This window comes from Phaseolus vulgaris, chromosome 9 (genome assembly GCF_000499845.2).
Source record: "Phaseolus vulgaris cultivar G19833 chromosome 9, P. vulgaris v2.0, whole genome shotgun sequence".
Classification (NCBI taxonomy): domain Eukaryota; kingdom Viridiplantae; phylum Streptophyta; class Magnoliopsida; order Fabales; family Fabaceae; genus Phaseolus; species Phaseolus vulgaris.
The window spans coordinates 37,757,962-37,776,085 of record NC_023751.2 but is presented as its reverse complement, the minus strand read 5'-3'; the positions used below and the strand labels follow the sequence as shown (position 1 = coordinate 37,776,085).

The 18,124-nt window shown below is 34.7% G+C and overlaps 3 protein-coding genes across 6 annotated transcripts; 1 reads left to right on the top strand and 2 right to left on the bottom strand.

Moving 5' to 3' along the window:
* The first annotated feature begins 2,497 nt into the window (after nt 1-2,497).
* LOC137820208 (heterogeneous nuclear ribonucleoprotein Q) lies at nt 2,498-8,669 on the top strand. The gene is made up of 9 exons (XM_068624145.1): nt 2,498-2,690; nt 4,127-4,567; nt 4,665-4,781; nt 4,891-5,031; nt 5,119-5,295; nt 6,836-7,040; nt 7,259-7,437; nt 7,547-7,632; nt 8,148-8,669. The coding sequence occupies exons 2-9, from the start codon at nt 4,163-4,165 to the stop codon at nt 8,305-8,307; spliced, it is 1,470 nt and encodes a 489-aa protein (XP_068480246.1). The 5' UTR covers nt 2,498-2,690; nt 4,127-4,162; the 3' UTR covers nt 8,308-8,669.
* Nucleotides 8,670-9,230: 561 nt separating this feature from the next.
* Nucleotides 9,231-11,277, bottom strand: LOC137820209 (uncharacterized). Of its 4 annotated transcripts, none has more exons than XR_011082581.1 (2): nt 10,661-11,276; nt 9,231-10,525 (listed from the first exon to the last, which is right to left on the bottom strand). XR_011082581.1 is itself a non-coding variant. In XM_068624147.1 (2 exons), exon 1 carries the CDS (start codon nt 11,239-11,241, stop codon nt 10,819-10,821), a length of 423 nt encoding a protein of 140 aa, XP_068480248.1. In that variant the 5' UTR covers nt 11,242-11,277; the 3' UTR covers nt 9,231-9,585; nt 10,793-10,818. The 4 variants fall into 4 exon arrangements, 3 of the variants coding, with proteins under 3 accessions (XP_068480248.1, XP_068480249.1, XP_068480247.1); XM_068624147.1 differs by having other exon boundaries at nt 9,231-9,585; nt 10,793-11,277; XM_068624148.1 differs by having other exon boundaries at nt 9,231-9,568; nt 10,793-11,276.
* Nucleotides 11,278-14,944: 3,667 nt separating this feature from the next.
* LOC137820206 (3-ketoacyl-CoA synthase 1) lies at nt 14,945-16,856 on the bottom strand. The gene has a single exon (XM_068624140.1). The coding sequence runs from the start codon at nt 16,580-16,582 to the stop codon at nt 15,005-15,007; it is 1,578 nt and encodes a 525-aa protein (XP_068480241.1). The 5' UTR covers nt 16,583-16,856; the 3' UTR covers nt 14,945-15,004.
* Nucleotides 16,857-18,124: the final 1,268 nt, after the last annotated feature.

Below are 18,124 nucleotides of genomic sequence, written 5' to 3'. Positions count from 1 at the left end.
AACCACAATATAATAATATTCTCAGTAGTAATTTGATATTGTATTGGATCGTCCGAGTCAACTACAACGAGTCGATCAGGAATTTGACCATTCAATCAATAAATCACAATGAAAAGGTCACATGACGACACGTGACCAATCGACCCATGACGATAAGCTATGGGTTGACCAAGTCGGCAGGGTTAATTCACGGTTAAAGGTTGTTTAACACAACCCTAAACATGAACCAACCCCCTAATCTGGCCCACTAACAAAGACCCATTAAGGTAATATAAATAGCACAAACTCCAAGAAACAAGTACGTCATTATTTACAGTACTCTGACATCTGAGTGCGAACACCCTAACTGACTTGAGCGTTGGAGTGTCTTTTGCAGGTACAATCCCAGCCTGTGAGACCAGACGACCGAGGGGAGGAAGGCAAAGCAGGAAGTCAGCAGTGGTAGTGACCGACCGAAGGGAGTGGAAGAACAATTGTTCTCTAGACCCCAACACACGTTCGAGAACAAATATTATTAATAAAAAAAATATTTGTGAAGCATAAAGTGAAATACAAAGAAAAAAAATTAATTAAAATTGGGATTAAGTCGAGGAAATTATCAGTTCTAAAATTTTAAATTTAAAAGATTTTTACCTTCTTAATTATTTGTGGCTGTATTAACATTTATTTATTTATTTTATCTTCACATTTATTCTGTTTATTTATTTGTAATGACTTGATGCATCTTTAAATTTGTTTTTATAGACATTACTAAAATTCTTTTTTTTTCCAAAACATACAAACATGAATTTCCTTCAACCATTTCCATGATTGATCGAACAAAATTAAAAAAAAAAACATGCTAAGTGTAGGAAATACTAGAATAAATATTAGTTTTATTTTCACATGAAAATAAGACACTGCTATAAAAAATCATATTAGAAATTTGTTTATGAGAGTGTGAGTGAAATCACATGAATATGTAAAATGTATGGTAATGTGAAAATTGTATTAGTTCACCAATAGAAATGAGACTTCACTTGCATAAGAATAGGAGACAAGTTACTTTAAATATTACATCACATAGATGTGATTGTATTCATATAGGTGAGAGAGACATATCAAAAGGAAAAACACATGTGAGAAAGTCCTCCATGAATGTGGGGGAATTATCATCACAAAATTGGTTTTCTTTAAGTTTTAAAAGAACTTAGATTTTTATATGTCTAACACACTTCAAAATTAACTTTACACCAACAAAATTAATTCATTAGTTAGTTTTCAAACTCAAATTCCATAGATAAACTTAAAACTTAAAAGTACACTAAAAACTTCTCATCTCCTAAAAAGATAAATTAATCAAATAATAACATATAAGAATAAATGAGATGGTTATAAAGATGAAAAGAATAATAATAATAATATGAATATATACTAAAAAAAAATTATTAAATAGAAATCAATTTTTTTTTTAAAAATTAATTGTTATATTAACTAAATTAAAGATCATTTTAAAAACTATTTATTTATTTATTTTTAAATTAGTTTCTATTATTGATAAATAGTTTCTAAACAAAGTTTTTGTTGTCAAATTTAGAATATAAATAATTGGTAGTTAAAATCTTGGTAACTAATTAGATATCAATTTAAAAACTATTTATCAATAATAAAAATTAATTTATAAATTAATATTTTTTTAGTTTATAAAATGATTTTTAATTTAATCACTATATTGCAACTAATTATTTTTTTCTCTAAAATTGATTTTTATTTAATGATTTTTTTTAATGATAAGATTGAAAAGATTGAAGTACTAGAAAGTGGGAAAAAAAATGTTACATTAGTAAGACAGTTTGAAATTAAATTTGTAAAATAGAAGAATTTGGAGAAAGTTAATGTTGTAGTTTTTTTTATGCTTGTAATCCAAGACTATTATGTATAAAAATGATATAGTTTTAAGTTTTATGATGTCAAATATTTATTTTAAAAAGTTATATTATGATATTTAAATTTTATTCTATTAAATTACTCATATTTCCTATTTTTGTTTAAATTATAGCTTTTCCTGTTAATTTAAAAAATATTGTTGTTATATAATTATATTCATTTTAATATATATAAATGTACATGTAAATGTGATAAATTGTTTGCAGATTCAAAACAATATTAGGGTTACCTTTATTTTCAACTGAATCGGGCATCTTTTGATCATATGTACAATTTTTTTAATCAAAATATATTATGATCTATATAAAAAAAAACTAAAATCTCTCTATTTTCTACAAGTGAATAGAAGAATTGAATTCCTAATTATAATTTCAAATATTGCTTAATTGGTAATTTAAAAAATACTGATTTGTTAATGTATAAAATATTCTTTGGTGAACATTTTTTTTATAATAATGGTAATAAGGAAAATTTAAATTTAAGCTAGGGTAAGGACAATATCCAAAGGTGATAATTGAGTATAAAAACACGTGGGGATTGATGAATGGAGGGAGAGAGCGGGTGCAAATGAATAAAGTGAGAACGACCTTTTGATATTATTGACTATTAGGGGAATCTGAAAAGAGAGGGTTTGGCAGATAAACACATACACACATCTCAGTCTTTGTCTCTCTTTCTCTGTGTACAGGAAGAAGAAGAAGAAGAATCACAGAACCGAAACCCACCCAGAAGCAAATCCGAAAACCCTTCATTTATTAGCACTGGTACGCCATAAAAAATTCCTCCTTTTTTCATTTCCATCATAAATATGCCTCTTTTTCTTCGCCCCACTTCTTGTTTCGATCCCATCCTAACCATTCCCATAACGCCATTTTTGGCCTCCCAATCTACCAACAAACCATCTTTCTCTTTGGTATGTCACAAATCTCTGCCCTATATTCCTTGTCTTATCCTCTTCCACTCACATCGGAGGGTTTAACCCTACCCTAACCTTTCAGGGTTTTCTTTTTCACCCTAGATTTGCATGTCTGCTTCTTTTTCTCGTTTAATTTTAATAGCTGATTCAATTTCTTGCCATTCCTCTGTCCCAACATTGAACAAACACGATTTTGTCTGCATAGAGATTTCGATGAGAATATTTAAACTTGCCTATTGCCATTTTCATAGTGTAGAACTATAACTGGAATAGGTCAAGAATGGAATGAATAATTAGGTCTGAAATTCCCCCAATTAGGAGGGAAAGGAAATGAAGGGGAAGTCCCCAGTACTCATCCTCAATTTTGTCATTGATTTACAAGTGGAATGGATAGGTCTGGTAGAGTTGGTCAGTACTATCATCCATTTATCCTCGTTTGTTTCAATGATCTTGCTGCCGGTGGGAACATATGTCATCCAGATCCTCAAGGACCAGGTCTACCATTGCCTCTTCTTGTTGATTGGAATCACCAGTGGTTTGGAGGGCTGAGACAGAGGTTCCCAGTTCTGAGAAGACAAACATGGATGAGAGAGAGATAGGGTTTCTGCATCTTGCATATAAATCAGAGAGAATGAATGAGCTGGAATTTCCAAAAGTTGGCCGGGATTATTGAGTAGTTTATTTTGTTTTTCTACTCTTAAATTGGAGGAATTAGGGTTTTAGAGGGTTTTAAAATTCTCCAAGCCCTTTTCTTTCCCTCATTTTAAAATGCTCCCAACCAATATAAATCTTCCTCAAATGCCTTCCCTTCCCTTCCAAATTTTCCTCTCAAACACGACTCTTAGGATCTCAATTCAGTTGCCCACTGGTCAAATGAAAGAAATTTAGTAGTAATTTATTTTGTTTTTCTACTAATGTCTCAAATTGGAGGAATTAGGGTTTTAGAGGGTTTTAAAAATTCTCCAAACCCTTTTCTTTCCCCCATTTTAAAATGCTCCCAGCCAATATAAATCTCCCTCCAATGCCTTCCCTTCACTTCCATATTTTTTCTCTCAAAGATGACCCTTAGGTTCTCAATTCAGTTACTTACTGGTCAAATGAAAGAAATTTAGTCATGTTGCTGGGTGGTATATGTGGTTCTGCATGGCATTATGCCTCTGTATGCCTCCACTCTAACTTTCCTAGCAAAAAAAATTCCCCTCTGAAAAAGCAATTACCTAAACCTGGTGTCCTATAAATCCTAAAGTTCTGTACAGATTTTGTGATTAATTTGTGAACCTGCAGGTAGTCAGCTGTTCATGACAAAAGTCTGATCCAATCATGTCAGAAGGTGCAGAAATTGATGAGCGAGTGGACCTTGATGAGGAAAATTTTATGGAAGAGATGGATGATGATGTTGAAGAACAAATAGATGATGATGGAGTGGATGGAGGTGAAGATGAAAATGCTGAAGGTAGTGTTGAGGAACATGATGAATATGAGGATTCAACAGCAGAGGTTGGTGGGAAGGACCATTTACCTGAAGCAGAAAAAAGTGACATTGCCACTGAATTTGGTGATGATGATCAAAAACCGTCTTTCATTGATGAAGATGAGAAAGAGAAGCATGACGAACTTCTTGCCCTTCCACCTCATGGTTCGGAAGTCTTTATTGGTGGACTTCCTCGGGATGTATGTGAAGATGATTTAAGGGATTTGTGCGAGCCGGTGGGTGATATTCTTGAGGTGAGCCTTCATAAATTGATGTAATGATATTATAAACTTGTCCTTTCTGCAGGTGGGAACATTTGCTAAAAGATTTTTATTTGTTGTTTCTTTTCAGGTGCGATTAATGAAAGACAGGGACACTGGAGAAAACAAGGGTTATGCCTTTGTTGCTTTTAAAACAAAAGAGGTAGCACAAAAGGCAATAGAGGAGATACATAGCAGGGAATTTAAGGTATTTATGTACTCCCTGGAAATCTTGTTGTCTATATTTTATTTTCAAGACAGATTTCAATTAAGAATCTAATTTTGGTGAATGGTTTAAAAATTATTCACGATTTCAGGGGAAAACATTGAGGTGTTCACTTTCTGAAACCAAACACAGATTATTCATTGGTAATGTTCCAAAAACTTGGACGGAAGATGACTTTAGGAAAGTCATTGAAGGAGTTGGTCCTGGAGTTGAAAACATCGAGCTCATAAAGGTGCAGTCTCGGGTGGCTGTGCTACTAGCTTACATTAAACTTTTGGCAGGCCTAATGTTTTATTCCTACTCCTTTTGTTTTTATCAGGACCCTCAAAATCCAAGTAGGAATCGTGGATTTGCTTTTGTTTTGTATTACAATAATGCATGTGCTGATTATTCACGGCAAAAGATGTCAAGTGCAAGCTTTAAGCTGGATGGTAATACCCCCACTGTCACATGGGCAGATCCGAAGAACTCTCCTGATCATTCTGCTTCTTCGCAGGTAATTTCCAGAATTAAGGTGGAATGCAAATTAAGAGTTTCTTATTGCTTTTTCTATCATTGCATCAAGGGTTTGATTGGACATGTATCCCTTCTCCGCAATCTTTTCCTCCTTTTCCTTTTCACGCTGCAGAGCCCAATCCTATGGTTATTTTCAAGTTTCTTTATGCTTTTGACATGGATCTCAGCATATAGGAAAACCTATTTGCTGTTGGAGAAATTAATTGTGATTTAGGTGTTTTGATTTTTCGAGCTGCATTTTCAAACTGTGAATTTGAGCAAGTTGTATCATTTCCTCCAAAAGAAAAAAAAAAGGGGGAAAAACTGGCTCTCAACATTTTTTTATGGGTTAGAAAAAGGTTGATGGGGAGATAAGTTTACCTTATTTCAAGGTCAGGGCTTGTCACAATTTACAAGTCTTGCTGAGGACATACAGTTACAACAGTTGGTTTGCTGGAGAGGATTAGTTAAATATATGGAGGTAGTAAGGGTAGGGAGGGTCATTCAGGAATATAAATTTGGAGAGAATTTCATAAGTGCTCAGTTGTAAGGGACAGTCATTTGAGAAGGGAAACACTTGGCAAAGAATATTTCTGTGCTTGTGTCTGTTAATTTCATTCAACTAATATAAATCATCTTAACTTTTACTCATTTCTTCAGATATTCCTATTGGATATATTTTCCATGTGTTGACTGTCAGAATCTTCAAAATCATCTGCATATTTTATATTCAGGATTGGTTTGCAACTGCCTTAGGTGTTAAACTTTGACTTCAGCTTATGCCTTTTCTTATTAAGTCTCTGTCTCGGTTTGGAATTTAGATTATTGTTCCCGCAATATGGTGGCCCAAAGAATTCCAATATGCTTTAGTAAGTACCATAGTGGTGTAAGAGTAAGATTAAGTTTACCTATACACTTGTTAAAGACTTCTAAGAATTATGCATCTTGGTCATTGCTGTTTCTCATTCTCATGGCTTGTGTTATTAATGCCTAGGTTGTAATGTCTATTGTTCAGGTTGCTAGGAGCTATTACCACTTGTTTAGTTGGTTAATTTGGTTGTTAGTTAAGTACTGGCAATTATGAAGCTAGCCTTCTGGCACATATAAGCTCATCAATGTTTCTGTAAGCATAACATTGACCCTTTCAATCACTTTGGGTTTCTTATCATATCCCTTCTATCTCAAATTTTTCTGGTTCGTGCCATGTGTCTGAATCTTTCCTTGGCATGGAAATGAACAGATATCAGAAACATTTAAGTGTCTTTACTTACTCTCTAGATTCTGGACCATCATTTTTGGTGAAATTAATATGACTGACACTTACAGAAAGCTGGTTTGTTTAAAAAAGGGATTGATGTTGATCGTCGAAAGCATCATAAATGTTGATATGCGGTGGTTATTTTTTATTTTTTTGATCAGCACTAAAAAATAAATTGATATGCGGTGGTTATATTGATGTGTTTTTTAGGGTGTGAGCCTACGGGAACTAATTAGGTAATTGAAGTTTTGCTTTCAAACATTTTTGTATTTGGCATTTTCAGGTAAAAGCTCTGTACGTCAAAAACATACCAGAAAATGTTACCACTGACCAACTGAAGGAACTATTCCGTCGTCATGGCGAAGTAACAAAAGTGGTCATGCCACCTGGCAAAGCTGGAGGGAAACGTGATTTTGGTTTCATTCATTATGCAGAGAGGTCAAGTGCATTGAAAGCTGTAAAAGAGACTGAGAAATATGAAATTGATGGTACTTATTTTATACTATTGTTATAAATAAACGAAATTGTCCCTTCAAGTTTATCTCTTTTTCTCTTTCTTTAATTGAATTTCTCTGGAAAAAAAGGAATAAGGAGTATCCTGCATAAAAATCATTAACAAGTGTCAGTTATCACTTGTCAGTAAAAGAAGTTCTTTGAATGTTCTTAGTGTGTTCACTTAAACTTGTTTAATGTATTTGAACTGCAGGACAACTACTTGAAGTTGTTCTTGCCAAACCTCAAGCTGATAAAAAACCAGATGGAGGGTATGGCTACAATCCTGGACTGCATTCAAACCATCTTCCTCATCCTGCATATGGTAACTTTTCTGGAAATCCTTATGGCTCTTTAGGGGCTGGATATGGTGTTGGTGGTGGTTATCAACAGGTATTGACTGAGTCACAGTGTATATTTATAACTGACGTGTTTGTTTGTTTGTTTTATTCTTTGTTCTAATCTGCTTGGATATTGTGGGTTCTTGTGTACTTTTGTGCAGCCAATGATATATGGTAGGGGTCCAATGCCGGCAGGAATGCAAATGGTTCCAATGGTGTTACCAGACGGTCGAATTGGCTATGTCCTGTAAGTTTGTACAATTCATTTAAATGGTTTCGTTTCCTTATATTTGATATTAACCCATGTACGAATGATATCTAATGATTATTAATATACGATACATTTTATTTAGATAAATTTATTATGTAGAAATACTAATAAAAACATGCTCTTAAATTTAAATCATGTTATAAATTTATATGATGGCTTATTTGTTAATGTCAATTTAATTTTAAATTGCATTGCCAATTATGCACAATAGTAATTTAACATAGTAATGGAAATAGTCATATTTACCCAATATTTATTTTAAATTAGTGATGTTGTAGAAAAAGCATATTAATTTATCATTACTATGAAATGCTGTCTTATTTTCTTTTACTTCATGTATGATTTTCAATCTTAATATAAAATTACGTCCATGTTTGTAAATATAAATCATAAGTTTGTGTCGTATGTTATGGAGTAATGTTTATTTAGTATTGAATTGAAATGTGAAAATTGGCAAAATAAGTGATCTTGATGATGCTGATATGGTGCAGTCAACAACCTGGTGTACAAGCGCCACCTAGCAGACCTCGCAGAATTGAACGGAGTAATGGTCCAAGTGGGCAGCCAGGGAGAGGAGGAGGAGGAGGAGGAGGAGGAGGAGGTAGTGGCAATGATGAAGGCAATCGTAGTAGAAGGTATCGACCCTATTAGGGATAGAAGACAGATTAATGCGATCTGTCTTTTGCCCCCAAACTGTCTTTTGGTGGTGAAGGGGACTTTGGGAATCAGGGACCTGTTATTCATTTGCTATACATTCACAGAATCCCTTAACAAATCTCTATCCCATGAAAGGGAAAAAAAGAAGAAAAATATAAAGAGAAAGTTAGGATTAGGACCAGTAATATTCTATTTAACTTTTTAATGTTGGTGTCTACTGCTGTTAGATGAGTCACAGCAGAGTAATTGCCATATTTTCAGCTTGTAATGCTTGGAATTTTTTATTGACAGCCAGTAGAAAATTGTGTTAATTTGGCTTCAGAAAAACTTAACCGGTTTTGTGGCCATTTTCATAACTGAAACGCTCCTTATATGTTAGTGGCAGTTTTGTGAGCTTAAATGGAGTAGCACTTTTAGTAGTGTTAATCAATCCTTACTTCACTACAGAAAAGAGACCCAGGTCTGTGCCATTTATAAAATGCATTCGATCTAATTCAAACCATGTAAAATGAAAGAATGAAATAAACACAACTAATTCAAGGAAAAACACATACGAGAAAAATGGACAACTGAAGGATTAGGGCGTTTGGCTTGTTTTCACGAATGTGCATTGATCGCCGCCGAAATTCAAGTAATTTCTTAAATCTTATTTATATTGTTACCCTTTATTGTTTAGGTGAAGGGCTAAATCTGCTGACATCTGAGAGCGTTGATCCCTAGAAGAAATAAGCATCGAGGTGGAAAGTCGATGCATAATTTTTTGGTTTTGCTGCATCAATCAAATGCCAGCATTTAGTTCCTATAGTCCAAATTCCCATCTTTGACTTTTTAAACAAAGCCAACGAAGATTTTGCGCTTTCTAACCATTATTTATAGCCCCTGCTTTTGCATGGATACTGTAAAAGATTTCTCAAACATTGAAAATCATTGTATGTTATTAGCTCGTGCTATTCATTAACCACTACATGGTTGCTTGCAAAGCTGGTATTGTTGAATGCTACAATTTATTTCATTCATACATAAAAAATGGATTGATCACGAGAAAATTTTCAGAGATGAGGCCCCGACCCCACTAGAATAGGTTCACCGGCTTTCATTTTGTTGACGAGGGGGAAGATAGCTCAATCTTAAAGGGCAGATTGTGGTAATGGTGTCAACGAGGATTAAGCATTTTGAAGTGCAGAGTTCTGCTCATTCCCTCTGATACTCGATCATTAATACACTGCAAACTTTTTATTTAAACGCCATAATCTAACTGCAGCACCCTGCAAACTTATCAGGCAATTTTGAAATTCAACTGTGATCACCGGCAGAATATTCAAGGTAGCAAAACAGCATGATACCAGTTCAGTGTCTTTCTTTTGCAATTATCAAATGAATGATTTAAGGAGTCAATTTCAGTATTTTATGGTGAACTGATCAAAAGTCTTTTTTAGCATATAGTATAGGAATATGCAACTGTTAGAGAGGTTATTGTTTTACAGTTGAAGTTAGTTACAAGTGATCTTTCTTTCCTTTGTTGTGCTGCTCTGTCCATATATATATGAGCTTTCTAAGAGTAGACACCGTTTCTTGTTAGTTTGAAAAACAACACACACAGTACCACAGCTGTTCAGTTGTATCAACTAATTCCTAAATGCTACTGCTAGCAAATAGTAATGCATTCTGTCAACTTAGCAATAATAAAAGTTCTGTGAATGATGCAAGTTATGGTAACCTAATAAGCAATACCGGTTCCTACAGAAGATACATTACAGCAGAACCAGAACAATCTGTCCAAAAGATTTGAAAATGAAATGACATTTTCCTTCCCCTACGTGCTAATGTCTTGCGAAAAAAGCTAACCAGTCAACTCAAACATATAAGATTGGCTTCTTACCCCACCAGAACAATGTTGTTTAATGGAATTTCATCATTTTCTTTTGATTATAATTTACAACTATTAAAAAGGATTAAGTTTAATTCAACTTTACGGGAGTTTTACACCTACTACTTATATAATAAAATATTTTTATCTTTATCTGGTGTAACATCATCAACAACACAGCAAGTTAAGAATATAATTGAAAAATGGTTCAGTGTCGCCCCCAGAAGACAAAATAAACTTTGATGTATATATTAAAGGATCAAGCGTCTAATACGGATCATTAAGTGATTCTGTTGAGTATCAAACATCCATCACAACACAACTATTGAACTCTATTAACACAACCTCTTTGCTAGTGGAAAAAAACCAGGCAAGCATGAAAAACCAAATCCAAACCTAATCATCTTCAGCTTATCAGTATGCAATTTAAATATGCCATTATCATTAAAACTAAAAATTCCAAAATAATATTCTTCCAACTTGCTAATTCATTGCTACTCCATCCATTTAGTATAATACTGAAAACCCAAGTTCCAATCTTCAAGCAAAATTAAGCAACCATTTAAAACCAAACTATGCTAAATTATTACCAGAGGAAAAAAATAAATATACCTTGATGTAAACAATAAATAGTGGAATCAAATGGTATCTGAAAGCTCCCGAAGACGTTTATCCAAGTCCTCCAATTTAGCAGCCCAATTTGCATTTATGGACAGTGGACGAACGTTGGTGTAATCCACAGCAGTTTGTCCGGTGAGAGTGCCCACAGAGGATTCGTCCCTCCGATGCTCCTTCTTATTCTTCCCGTGCTTCTTCTTCTTCCCAGCACTCGCTCTCTGCAGTGCCCAAAGGATATCTGACCCACTCATATCTCCTTGTTCTGTTAGTTTCGGAATTGGAGTCGAATTGGAACGGAGAGTTCCCACAAGGTTGTGCCCCAAATTCCCACCCCTTTCGTTGGCGGTGGCGGAGACGCCGTGGCTCCGCCTCCATGAGGTGGCGGAGACGGAGGGAACAAGAGGCTTGTGAAAGGGGGTAGCGTGGTTTGGGCAAAACCACATCTTTTTTTTCCTTCTTCTCTTTTACTTACACTTCTTCCTTTTTAATTATATTATTTTATAAAAAAAAAATGTTTACAAATATAAAATAATCTAATGTTGCTTTCTTTTGAAGTGAACTTGGTTGACATTTAAAATATATTATAGTTACTAAGATTTGGATTAAATATATTAATTTTAATATTTTAAAATATATTAAATGATTTTTTGATAAAAAAAATCAATATGTTGAATAGGCTTAATCACTAATATGTTAAGAAAATAATGTTTTTCAAATTGTTTTTTAGCTCGATTCTTAATTAATATAAAATTATTGATTGTAGGAGTGTTATAAAATTTGAATATTACATCACTATTTAAATTTAAGAAAGAGTTAAATTTATAGAAATAAAAAATATTTTTAAAAATTAAAACATAAATAATAAATAAGTTCAATATTCATTTGATTTAAAGGTTACATATTTTCACATGTATTTAGTGAACTTGATTTCGAATTCCTTCTAACAGCTTAATAATATATAAATATTATATTTGAAAAAATGACAATACAATTTTGAATCTAATGTGGATGTCTTGTTTTGCAATGAGAGAGCTCTTTCAATCACTTTCTTGCTATTTGTGGTTTATAGAATGCCAATTGTCTATATGTCTTTAGTTCATAACAAGAATGAGTGTTATTTATTTTGTTCTTAAAGATCGAATGCTTTTGCCTTTTAGTGTTTATATTTGAAAATTATTTATTTTAGTTTCATACATATTTTTAATTTGTTTTAGTTCTTACATTTTTAATCTGATTTTGTTTTTACAGTTTTGAACAATTGGAACTAAAGCACGTTAAAAAAATTGTGTTTGGATGAAAATGAGTGATGTATAAAAAATAAAACATAGAAATTATGAAATATAGAAACTAAATGAACAATTAAATTTCAAAACAAAGAAGGAAAAAATAAAATATACAATAATGCTATAATATTCATATGAAAATTGAATACTCTACCGTTCGACATCTTCGTTTCTCGGCTCAATACATGCCAGAGAACACTGATCACTTGGACAATCGATTTGCAATTATCTCGACCTTTTGGCCTTGAAAAATCTGCGAGTTGATGTTGTAAAAAACACCTTGTGAATATTATCATTTGCCAATATATTTTAAAGATTAAATCATTGAATAACTCAACTATATGGATGAAAGGAAATATCAAAATCCAAAGGAAGTCCAATACTATTCATCATCTACTACTAAGTCCATCATATATATGTATAAATAGAGCATTCAATGGATAGGAAAAAGATAAGTAAACATAACATTAATAACTCACTTGGACACATAAAAGTTGACTTGAGTGTCGGGAAATATTTTTGCATGTTTTTGTCCCCACACTGTATTTCGAAAAGACATTGACGGGAAGACCGAGAATATTTCAAATCGAACATATGAGAGCAGATTGAAAATACTACAAGCTGAATATAATAGAGAAGATCGAAAGGAGGAGGTCGAGCGAACACATGAGCACAAAGCACAACATAAGTTGATTGGTATGGAGTAGTTTTAATGGATTCTTTAAGAGATATTGATGTTGATAGGTCTTCACGAGATTCTCTTCAAAAGTAAACAAAAGAGACATTATCTTGAAAGTAGAATAAATATTTATAATATTAAAAATGTACCATATGATGCTTCAAATCACATATCTCTGTCGTATGTCCAAAAGTTAGCTTATCATACAAAGATATGTATACAAGATGTGTTGCGTTGGTTAGTCAGATAAAATACTTACGTTTCTTGAGATTTGATGCTTAAAAAAATCACATTTTATATTTTGTTATAAAACAGTTAATCAAAATTAAATGTGACTTATTAGACTCTAACATGTCATCTGATAGTTTTGAAAACATTCAACAATATATTTTTATTAATATCTAAATAATAGTTAAAAGAAGATAACTCAAATATTAGAAAATAGCAATCTCAAAGGGTCGTGGTTGATAACATTTTGTGTGGCCTTTGCGGGGTGAAAGAGGAGACAACAAAGCATTTGGTATTTGAATGCATAATTGTTTGGCTTGTTTGAAATCTTTGCTATGCTTAGTTAGGGCTGAAATCGATAGACCATATTGCTTATGCCTCACATTTCTTGCACTTTAAGTTGATTGGTGCTCCTACATCTGTTAATTTAGTTTTTGGAAATGTATGGATTGTTTTGGTAAATGAAGTTTGACGACATTGGAATAAACACAGTGATCGATCATTATTAAATCTCTTCTATGGCTCAATTGAAAGTTTGGTCTTGAGTTACCTCCAAAGTTCCTTCAACCTGTTTTTCCTTTTTAGATTGGAGTATAGACCCTCTGGTACATATGTTTTCGATTAAAAACAAGTGATTTGTTTTAAGTTGATTAGGTGCTTATTTCGCTGTTTGCAAAGGATGTCGTTTCTGTTATGTTGAGCTAATTGTTAAGTGTTCATGATGTATAAGGATTGAACCACCTTTAAAGTGCCACATATTTTTTATTTTTTTACCAATAAAAAAAAAAAAGCAATCCCAACTTAGACTTCATTGAATTTTTCTTTATTGATTGCAAATAATTTCACTAATAAAAAGTTGATTACAATTATTTTCATTTTCAATTTTGGGTAACAAAGAGTTAGACCAAATTAGTTAGTTTGTTTTTAAATTACGTTTATAAGAGTATGTTGGACGATTGACAACCCTAAAATTTGAGTTAGAATTTTAAATAAGGAATAAAGCTGTGATTTAATTTACCCTAATAGCGGATTGCGTCTACCTAGGGAAATATTAATCAATGCAAAGATATTTGGATTTGCAGTAAGAATGTCAAACTACTAGACACTATTTTTGTTAAGAAATTTGTAATTAATGATCACGTAACACAAATCAGGATGACAACTAATCCCATTAGTATTATCCAACTGTCATCATGCAAGGATAATACGTTATTCATATATAATTTTTTAAGTTAGAAGAAAAAATATACAAGAGAAATAATTCTCACGTTATTCTGTCAAATTTTCCTCTATTTCTTAATCTTTTAGTTTTTTTTAGTTTTTTTTAACCATATAGTGATCGGATTCGTATGACACTTAGATATCCAACACCCGATTAAAACCGATCAAAATCTTTTCATCCAAATAGAGAACTAATGAGTTTTTTTTTAACCATACATCATACATCATATCCCTATAACACTTGGAGATTCGACACCCGATTAAGACCGCCTGAAACCTTTTTATCCAAACAGAAAATTAATGAGACTAATCAATGATCAAACACTAGATAATATATCTTTAATTATGATATAAATCCTTAATCTGACCCAATAACAAATGTGCATAATAACCATATAATTAACACAATTTTCAAGAATTAAGTACGTCGTCATCTAATACTAATAACACCAGTGCCAAATACCAAAGTTTTATTTGATCATTGAAATGTTTTTTGCAAGTACCATCCGAACCTAAAATTTACAGAGACGGAAAGCAGAAAAACGAGAGAAGTACGATGAGATCATTCAAATAACAAGGAAAAAAAAGTAGATTGACCAATCAACCGAAAATAAACACCATACAAAACCACAATGTTGTTTTCTAAGATGTGGAAGTGTAGTGTGTAGAAATGTGTTTAATTGGAATGTTTTAAATTTAAGATTAGAGATAGAAAAGATGAAGGCAATGAAGAAATTGAAGTAATAATAGTTGATGAAGTAAATAATGAAGATTGTGTTGATGGATAGACATTAATTAAGAAGTGGTGGGAAGATTAAGATGAAGGGGATAGTTGTGGATGGAATCGTCCCAGGGGTTGCCACGCCATTCAGTTAACTCCGGGATGTCCCGCACGGCCTTCCACACGGCGCTGTTGCACTTGAAACCCGACCCGAATGCGATCTGCCAGACCCGGTCCCCCTTCGCGACCCGACCCTTCGCCTCCGTGTACGCAAGCTCGTACCAGAGGGAGCTGCTCGAGGTGTTGCCGAAGCGGTGGAGCGTCATTCTGGATGGCTCCATGTGCCACTCGCTCAGCTGCAGATTCTTCTGCAACTCGTCCAACACCGCTCTTCCACCGGCGTGGATGCAGAAGTGCTCGAACGCCAGCTTGAAGTCCGGAATGTACGGCTTCACCCCCGACATCTTCAGCACCTTCCTCCGAACCAGCGACAGGAAAAACATCAACTGCTCCGAGTATGGCAGAACCATCGGCCCCAAGGTTGTTATGTTTGTCTTCAGAGCATCCCCTGCCACAGCCATTAACTCCCTCGCCAAACACACCCCTATTTTTCCGGTATCGTCCTCTTTCTGATAGACGCAGTTGTAGTTCTTGTCGTCGGCACCCTTGTGCGTTCGGACGGTGTGGAGCAGCTGGTACTTCGATCGGGACCGATCGGAAGGCTTGTTAGAGAGGAGGACGGCGGCGCCGCCCATTCGGAAAATGCAGTTACAGAGGAGCATGGAGCGGTCGTTGCCGAAGTACCAATTGAGGGTTATGTTCTCGGTGCTGAGAACCAGCGCGTAGGAGTTGGGGTTGGCTTTGAGAAGGTCCTTGGCGAGGTCAACGGAAATGAGCCCCGCACTGCATCCCATGCCGCCGAGGTTGTAGCTCTTGATGTTGCTCCTGAGCTTGTAGTGGTTCACAATCATGGCGGAGAGAGAAGGGGTAGGGTTGAACAAACTACAATTCACCACCAGAATGTCAATGTCCTTCGGCTCAACGCCCGTTTTCGCGAAAAGCGCGTCCAACGCCCCGAACATCACCTCCTCTGCCTCCAACCGCGCCTCGCTCATGCAGAGATTCGGCGGCCGGGAAGTGATTCCCCTGGGTAGGTAAGTCTCGTCGCCCAAACCCGCTCTCGTCGAAATCTTCCTCTGAAACTGAAGAGACTCTTCCTCGAAACCCCCGCTCTCTTCGGTCATCTTCAGGAACGACTCCACCGAGATTTTCCGCTCCTTCTCCGGCTTGTAGCACGCGAAGTCCACCAGATACACCGCGCCGGAGCGCTTCCACCGGAAGAGAGCGGCGAGGGAAAGGATTGCCGCGAAAGCCGCCGCCACGGTCTCGGCGTCGAGCTGGTGCGAGCAGAGTTTGGAGAGTTTGAGACCGGTGAGGGAGAAGCTGAGAGAAAGGGTGATGGCCAGCATCACAATGCTGGCTGCATTGCATGAGTAACCGTATCCCAGTCCCAGCTTCACGTACTTTATCTTCACCGACTGAAGAAAATCGGGTAGACGGCGGCGGATTCTGATGACGGCGGAAGAGGAGTCCTTGAAGTTCATCTCCGCCGTCAATCTCTCCTTGTCCATGTCTATGGTGTCGCCACCCATGGTTTGAATTTGGTGATGCAGAGGAAGTGTTGTGTTGTGTTGTGTGTTTTGTTTGATGTGGAAGTGATGGGTTTTCGTTGGCTTATAAAGCCGAGACTAGAGGGGTGTGGTGTTAGGAGGAAGCTGAACCATTATTGCACTTTCGGAAAAAAACAAAATCCAAATCCTCAAACAGTCTTCAACAAACATAAACATACTACCTTCATTCTCATCACTTTTCTTCATCTTCTTAATTAATCTTGTGCTGGTAGTTTTGAAAAGGGTTAATATATAGCTCAACAACTTTCTCAAACCAAACTCTCTTTTAAAACAAACCAATCTATTTTAACTTCAACCTGGGTTTTTGCTAATAAATATGTCTATTAATAGCAAATAATTACACATTCCATTGGATAGGCAAATTTCACTTTTCATCATATATTCTCCAATCAAAGAGTTAATATAACAACTCCAATTTTTTTATATAATCACGTTACAATTTCTAACTCAACTTCATAAAATCGAAATCGAAGACCGCTAATGTGTGAATGTGGTCCGATAAAAGGCTGATAACGGATGACCTGATAAACCTAACAAACATTCATTAAGATAGACTCGAAATGACTCTGATACTATATTATAAAATAGACTTTAAACTTAACTCAACTCTATAAAACTGACTAATAAGATAAAATATGCCTCCACTTATATATAATAAAATATTCACATCTCTAATCGATATAGAATTTCCAAAATTATATATATTTATTTCTATAAACTCGTTAACGCTCTTTTTACATTAGGAACTGTATGTATGAAAGTATGATTTTCTTTCTCCAAATAATGGGGGCTGTCATCACGTGTGTCTGTTTTGCTCTTTCTCCATTTGTTTTTACAATAAAATCTTTGCCGTATGCATTTGATTCAAACTTGATGCTCTTAACACGCAAATATGAACCAAAAGAAGAGAGAAAAAGAAAGAAAAAAGAAATTGATGTCTATTTTTGGGTGCATATATTGTATTGGCCAGTGTAGGAGATGGCGAAATTTGGAAAAGTGATGGAAAACTGGTAGTCGTTGGTGGCTAGTCATCATGGAACAATTAATGGTATTCTGCTAACTTGTCAAAACCTCAACCCCATTTCAAAACTTCTAAATAATCATCAACCATGATTTGCATGAAAATCATTGCTATTACCTCTACTTATCCATATTTACTTAATTACGTGCAGTGTTTTTTCTTGGGTTATGGAGCTTATGGATAATTTCTTTGTTGTGCACGTTTTTCTTCTTCTAAATTACTATAACTCAATCATGCAACAAACCACACAAGTTGGAAGAAGTTGGGGAACAGTAATAGAAAGTAGCTTATCTAAAATCATTCAACTGTTAAAGCCAGGAGTGGGAGTTATGAGTTTGGTAATGGACGGTGGATTTCAGAAACTGTTTGACTTTTTCAAGTAAAATTGGATTGAAATGACCCATTATCTCTATCTAAGTTGGTGGAGAAGTCATTTTAGGCCAACAAAAAAAAATTCGAAATTACATAATCACCCACTAAAA